A 7,614-nucleotide genomic window follows, 5' to 3' on the forward strand; every position below is an offset into this window, starting at 1 on the left:
AAAATCTGGAATCTGAGGGTGCTAAAAAATCTAAATACTGAGAAAATCACCTTTAAAGTTGTCCAAATGAAGTTCTTAGCAATGCATATTACTAATCAAAAATTAAGTTTTGATATATTTACGGTAGGAAACTTACAAAATATCTTCATGGAACATGATCTTTACTTAATATCCTAATGATTTTTGGCATAAAAGAAAAATCTATAATTTTGACCCATACAATGTATTGTTGGCTATTGCTACAAATATACCCCAGCGACTTAACACTGCTTTTGTGCTGCAGGGCCACATATGTTCAGATTTTATTAAAGGTTTATTAAAGTTGGCAGTAGAGTTTGGGAACCATAATGAATTAGGATCTGTGTCATTTTAGTATTATTATATATTTTTAATATTTTAATGTAACTTTTATTTTTATTTATTTATTATTTTAGTTTTTTTTTTATATTAATATTTAGTTTTAATTTAAAAATTTTATTTCAGTTTTAGTTTTTATTTATTTCCAGTTAGTGATTTTAGTGCCTCAGTCAGTTAGTTGTAAAGGCAATGCGTTTAATTTTCGACTAAAGCGTGATATTAAGTACTTGTTTTTATGTTTGTCACATTGTCATTTTTCCTTGAACTGAAGGTATTGAGTGTTTGGCTTTCTTCCACAGGTTTGCCCAAGACGAGTCGTTTCCCGTCGGGCGGCGCTGAGCGAACGTTCTCCCTCCCGACTAGCTCCACACCTCCGGGCTCGTTTCTGCTGCCCTCGTACCCGCTGACTGCCCTAACAGGGAGTCTGCTGACCCCGACCTTACCGCGCAGAAACCACGCTGACCCCTCGCTGTCCATGTCCAACACGTGGCCCAACAAACGTGACTTCAGCCCTCACCGCAGGAGCGACATCGCTGGTCAGGACACATGCACTACATACACCTACACACGCCTCAGAGCTGTTCGACTCAAGCCACAGAACAAACTGAATCAGTAGTCCACTAAGTAAGGTGTTCAAGTAATCATTCATGACAATCAAACACAAAACTACTTCAGTCACTGCAGGGCTCGACATTAACGCTTGTCCGGGACAAGTGGATTTTGTGAAGGGGCAAGTGAACTGGACAAGTAACCTCATTAAAACATCAATACAAACAATAACTGAGCCATTCATAAAAAAAGTCACTTACTTTATTTATTGAATGAATTAGCCGTTTGAACGAATTGGTTGAATCAGTGACTCACTCATTAAGACTTGCCGCCACCTACTGGTGGTTTGGTTTCATATTTAAAAGTATCATTGCATTTTCCAACATTTCATATTTATATGTTTAAAAAAAAGTAAAACATTAATCTTATAACATTATTTATGCATTTGCAATTTTACTGTGTAAATGCATTTATGGAACCTCTTATCTCCATTAAACAGTCTGAGTAAATACATCTAAATGTCACTTTCGATGCAGCTCCAGTGTTTCCGCTGCAGTGGAAAGATGGAGTTTGTTGATTTCATTTGAATGGAAACAACCATACAGAGTCTAATTATACTAACTGAATGTATTGATAAAATGTAAGAATTTGATGTAAATGATGACACGTACATTTAGCAAGTTTAGGTAAATATTGCCCTTCATAAAGTTAAAAAGTGTCCTAGAAATCAATTTAAGGCAAGTATCACAAATATGCTGATTAAAGTAGGACCTCATAGAGCACTGATGAGACTATTGCTTCAGAATGGATTACATTTACGCCAAAAAAAAAGCTTTTTTTGCCTCGAACCCTGCACTGTATTATATTTGGGGCTGTTGATTAAACTTGTTAATTTGGTTCAATTAATTTTGGAAAAATGTTAAAATGATTCAGGTATTTAATGCATTTTTAATGCAATATCTGCATGATTGCAAATGTGATATTGATTTGATATAACAGAATTGATTTTAAACTAACAAGAAAGATTTGAGTTCTGAAACTTTTATAGTACAATGATCTGTTATATGTCAAAATATCAAGGGAATTTTGATTCCCCAGTTCATGACCCCTTTAAAACTGGCATTATTTGGTGTCATAATTGGAGTATCATTTCATTTTATTAAATCATTTTATATTTCAGTATTCACTTTTTGAGAAGAAACATTAATACCCATTTATTATCATTGAAAAGGAAATTATGTCATGCATTTTCCATGTCATTTCTTCACATACTTAATTAACGAGCTCCTCTGATGGCGTCACAGGTGAGGTGAGCTGCAGTAAACGCTCTCCGCTGCCTCCATCCGTCCGGCAGAGCCCAAACACCAGCAGACAGACGGACAAACACCTGGACAGAAACCTGCACCTGGATCTGTCGGTCAGCAGCGGCGCAGGAGAGCCCGAGGACGAGCCGCTGGACCGCGAGGAGGTGAGCGTGACGCTCTGACACGCGTGTATGTGCGCTGATGTCAGCAGACCGTGACTCTGAGCTGTGTGTCGCTCCTTCAGATGCTGAACTCCTTGCGCTCGTTGAGGAACAGCGCTGCTAAGAAGCGGGCCAAAGTCAGCGTGAGCAGCTCTGAGCCGGATCCAGACAGTCCAGACTCGGCGGTGAAGCTGGAGCTGGTTCCTGATTCTCCGGAGCAGACGTCTCCATCCGTCACCAGCCCTCTGAGCGAGAGCGGCCTGAGCAGCCTGTACTCGCCCCCGTCGCCCATCGGCACCAAGAGCAGGTCAGTCGCTCCGTCTCCAGTGTTAACCAGTCCAGATCATTCACTCAAACCTAGAGGTTGGCTATATACCAATAGAGCTCCGGACGTCACGTGACCCATTCTGTTCACACCACCATGCTGGCTGACAGCCGGGAGCGAATATGAAATGAATGGTGCCAGCATGAGTTTCAAGGCAACAGAGTTCACTGCCTACTTTAATTCAAAAGACAGAGACCTGTACATAGCAAAACTTAATAGATTAAGCATAAGAGATCCCTATAATGCCCCCGTGGTGCTTTTAACGTGTAGCCTATCAATAAAGGAACGGATAGATTTCCTGACCTGCAGTATCCTGATATCTACAACTACCTCATCAACTTTCCCTCCTAACGTTACTCCGGAGACTCTTTAAAAGCCTACAAAAGCCTGGAGGGGTACAAATATTCCGCTGCAACTAAATCTTTTGCAAAAAGAGACACAGAATAAATATGTTTTATATCATTTTTTTAATTGATCACATTGGAATCGAAACTGGGAATCGAAAAGAATCGGAATCGATAAGCAGAATTGGAATCGGAGTTGATCAAATTCAAACGATACCCAACCCTACCGTGTTCAAGTTTGTGTGTGTGTGTGCTAACAGACGCTGTACAGTAGTTTTAATTCTCATTTCTGGTTTATTTCATGACTCTAGCCCTGTGAACTCTGCTGTGAAACCACGAGTGCCATCAGGAAGACACGTCACAGCAGACGTCAGCGCTCGAGGTGTGTATGTGAAGCACACGAGCACAGCTGCATGCGTGCTGTCAAACGGTGTGAGTTACGTGTCCTCTGTGTGTTTTGTGTTACAGGTGTGACGCAGCAGGAGAAGAGTCTGTCTGATGGGAATGTGAGTGTGATCGGTCAGAGACTCGTTTACTCAAACAGATCGTTAGATCCAGACGAGGAGAAGCCCAGCGACATGACATCATCATCATCATCACTGCAGATCAGAGCCGCCGGCCGCGAGCCGCTCCGTGCTCTCAGACCCGCTAAAGGTGAGCCGAACTCAACAAACCTTATACATTACCAGTTAAAAGATTTCTTCTGCTCACATAGGCTGCATTTATTTGATCAAAAATATGGTAAAAATAGTGAAATATTATTAGAATGTAAAACAGCTGTTGTCTATGTGAATATCTGTTAAACTGTAATTTATTTCTGTGATGCGCAGCTGTATTTTCAGCATCATTACTCCAGTCTTCAGTGTCACATGATCTTCAGAAATCAGTATAATATGCTGATTTGCTGCTCAAGAAACATTTCTGATTATTATCAATGTTGAAAACAGTTGTGCTGCACAATATTTCTGTGGAAACCGTGATACATTGTATTTTTCAGGATTCACAGATGAATAGAAAGTTCAAAAGAACAGCATTTATTTGAAATAGAAATCTTTTGTAACATTATAAATGTCTTTACTGTCACTTTTGATCAGTTTAATGCGTCTTTGAAGAATAAAAGTATTAATTTCTTTTTGTGGTTGTTGTTTTTTTTAATCTTACTGACCCCAAATGTAGTGTATAGTGTTGGTAGTGTATCACAGTTTCCACAAAAATATTGTGCAGCACAACTGTTTTCAACATTGATAATAATCAGAAATGTTTCTTGAGCAGCAAATCAGCATATTAGAATGATTTCTGAAGATCATGTGACACTGAAGACTGGAGTAATGATGCTGAAAATACAGCTGCGCATCACAGAAATACATTACAGTTTAACAGATATTCACATAGAAAACAGCTGTTTTAAATTGTAATAATATTTCACTATTTTTACTGTATTTTTGATCAAATTAATGCAGCCTTGATGAGCAGAAATGCTTTTTTCAAAAAACATTTAAAAAATCGTAATTCTTCCAGTCTTTGACCGGTGGTGTATAAAATGTCTGATAATGTTTGAGAGTCCTGTTGAGTAGTTTCTGATGTAATAAATGTCTGGTGTTTCTCTCAGGATCTCAGCAGCGTGTGTCGTGCAGTCGTGACATGTCGGAGGGCGTGATCGGACGAGGTCAGTTCACCGCTGTTTTACTGTCAGCTGATCTAAAGCACAGCCGCTCTCATCCTCGCTCGTCTTCTTCCCTCATGTCTGCAGGAGTGTTCGGTTCGGCTGTTCTGCCCAATCGTCTCAGTGTGGCGTCTTCTCCTGAGCAGGGCGACTCGGCCGGTAAAATCACCCGTGAGCTTCCATCAGGCGTGTACGGACACGCCTTCACCAGCGCACTCCTCGAGTCTGACGCCAGTCCTGAACCAGAGGTGCGTCTCAAACAGACCGACGGCGTTCAGTCGAGCCTCCGCTGTGATCCTGAGTCACGTGATCTGTGTGTGTTACAGGAGAGAGTCAGACTCTCTAGGTTTGCGAGCGACAAGATGCGTCAGCGGCGTCTGGAGCGGCAGGACACGCCCCCCGCTCAGGACCCAATGAGACACCGCCTGCTCATCGACGATGTGAAAGGTGAGAGGTCAACAGCAGTGACAGCCATCACTCATCTGACATCTCTGTGCTCACCGTTTCTGTGTTTGTTTTCCAGACGGGAGTCTGAACGGTTGTGAGTGGCTCTCTGATGAATCTCCCTCCAGCCCGACTGGATCGCAGAATACAGTGAAATGTCTAAGCCCCGCCCATCAGCCCGCCCCCCCGACCGGCCCACCCAATAGGAACGCAGCACCCCGACTGAGACGAGCGTCTAGTTTGAACCGCACCAGACCGCCTGCGTCACACAGCTCCGGTGAGAGAGAAAATATACACACATACACACACTGTATGTGCAGCGAACAATAAAATCACGCAAACACTTATTTAAATCTGCTTCAGACTTTACATCACTGTTCAAAAATTTGGGGACAGTCAGATTAAAAAAAAAAAAATCAATATTTTTATTCATCAATGACACATTAAAGTGATGAAAAGTGACAGTAAAGACATTTATAATGTTACAAAAGATTTCTATTTCGAATAAATGCTGTTCTTTTGAACTTTCTGTTCATCTGTGAATCCTGAAAAATACAATGTATCACGGTTTCCACAGAAATATTGTGCAGCACAACTGTTTCCAACATTGATAATAATCAGAAATGTTTCTTGAGCAGCAAATCAGCATATTAGAATGATTTCTGAAGATCATGTGACACTGAAGACTGAAGTAATGATGCTGAAAATTCAGAGAAATAAATTACAGTTTAACAGATATTCACTTGGAAAACAGCTGTTTGTACAGCTTTGATCACAGAAATAAATTACATTTTAACAGATATTCACATAGAAAACAGCTGTTTTAAATTCTAATAATATTTCACTGTTTTTACTGTATTTGTGATCAAATTAATGCAGCACTTGCGAGCAGACGAGACTACTTTCAGAAACATCAGAAAAATCGTACTAACCCCAGACTTTTGAGCAGCAGTGATACTACAGGAAACTAACACATCTGTTAAAACTCGCTCACATTTACTTTTTGGTTTTTTTTTGGTGAATTTTTACAGGCGAAGTCCTGTCATTTTAATAGGAATCCAAAAGATTTCTAAATGCATATTTCGCATTGCCTTCAGTCAGTCATGCAGATTCACCGTGTTGACCCACAGAAAGCTGCTTGGCTTTAAAGTGACTGAAAGTGTCTGAGTTGTGCTTCATACATCACTACACTACTGACAATGGACTATTTTCCTGCAAAACTTCACTGAAGTGTTGCTAGTGTGACTGCAGCTTTAGTCAGTAAGTGGTTGATGTATCTCACCAAGGTCAACAAGGTCATGGCTTCAGTTCCCAGGAAACACACTGATGACATGTTTACTATAAATGCACCGCGGGTTGATTTGGATAAAAGCTTCTACAATCTTCCTGAATGTCATGTCAGATATGATCAGCCTGTCACTGAGGCTGTTGTTCACGTGTGTCCATCAGATGAGCTGATTCCTGTGAGTCTGAAGAAAGAGGGTCAGAATCAGGCAGACCTGCGGCCGTTCTCTAAACCGGAGCTGGCGCTGACGCAGAGCTTCAGACTGATCGCCTCAGACGACTGGTGAGTCTGACAGCAGATGTGATCGTTCATCACACACAGCGAGAGATCCACAGATCCTCTTGTAAAGTCGTTAGCGTAAATTTGTTTTGTTCGTGAAGGGAGAAGAAGATCGAGGGGATGAACTTCCTGCGTAGTTTGGCTCAGTATCATCCTGACGTGCTCATGAGCAGGATTCATGACGTGTGTCTCGCTCTCATTCAGGAGGTCAGTCACTACTGCAGCTCACGCTTGCAAACATTGATTCAGAGCAGCATCGCATTCATAAATCATGGAAGTAACAGTGGTAATTAGTGATGAAACAAACTCTTCTCATGATTGATCTCATGTGTGTCTCTCTCTGATGAAGGTTCGTAACCTGCGCTCCGGCGTGTCTCGTGTGGCTGTGGTGACGCTGGGAGAGATGTTCGCGGTGCTGCAGAAGGGAATGGATCAGGAGCTGGATGGGACGGTCAGAGCTCTGCTGCAGAAAGCCGGAGAATGCAACGCCTTCATCAGACAAGACGTGGAGCGAGCACTGGAGAGCATGGTGCAGCACTGCACTCTCACACGCAGCATGAACGCGCTGCTCGCCGGAGGACTCGGGTCAGAAATCACCTGCGTCACATGATCACACACACACCTCGAAGCGATCCAACTCTGCTGTCACTCAATCTGCTGCACACCTTCTGTCTCTGATTGACAGTTTAGAGAGTTTTATCCAGTCGAAGCTCTTTCAGTGTAATTCTCGATCTTGACTGGTTTTGATCAAGTAAGCGTCAGAATAACTGCAGTAATATCTCCAGATGAACACTTACTGGACTGAAGCAGCTCAGCTTTACTTGATTATCCATCAATCATGTTTTAGAGTCTCAAATTTGATCCTGAGAATCTTTTGAGGAGTGTTTGTTTACAGAAGCTTTA

The 7,614-nt window shown here is 41.7% G+C and overlaps 1 protein-coding gene across 1 annotated transcript in view; it reads left to right on the forward strand.

Annotated features, from left to right (window-relative positions):
- The window catches only part of LOC107743914 (protein FAM179B-like), a 24,845-nt gene that overhangs the window by 5,170 nt on the left and 12,061 nt on the right, over window positions 1–7,614 (forward strand). Inside the window, exons 4-14 of the mRNA XM_016557363.1 lie at window positions 582–893; window positions 2,211–2,374; window positions 2,455–2,678; window positions 3,352–3,422; window positions 3,509–3,694; window positions 4,650–4,951; window positions 5,030–5,150; window positions 5,227–5,424; window positions 6,597–6,714; window positions 6,813–6,918; window positions 7,061–7,296. Of these exons, the coding sequence (XP_016412849.1) occupies window positions 582–893; window positions 2,211–2,374; window positions 2,455–2,678; window positions 3,352–3,422; window positions 3,509–3,694; window positions 4,650–4,951; window positions 5,030–5,150; window positions 5,227–5,424; window positions 6,597–6,714; window positions 6,813–6,918; window positions 7,061–7,296 (2,038 nt within the window). The remainder of the gene's footprint in view (window positions 1–581; window positions 894–2,210; window positions 2,375–2,454; window positions 2,679–3,351; window positions 3,423–3,508; window positions 3,695–4,649; window positions 4,952–5,029; window positions 5,151–5,226; window positions 5,425–6,596; window positions 6,715–6,812; window positions 6,919–7,060; window positions 7,297–7,614) is intronic.

Source organism: Sinocyclocheilus rhinocerous, unplaced genomic scaffold (assembly GCF_001515625.1).
Source record: "Sinocyclocheilus rhinocerous isolate Xijiao unplaced genomic scaffold, SAMN03320098_v1.1 scaffold1068, whole genome shotgun sequence".
Taxonomy (NCBI): domain Eukaryota; kingdom Metazoa; phylum Chordata; class Actinopteri; order Cypriniformes; family Cyprinidae; genus Sinocyclocheilus; species Sinocyclocheilus rhinocerous.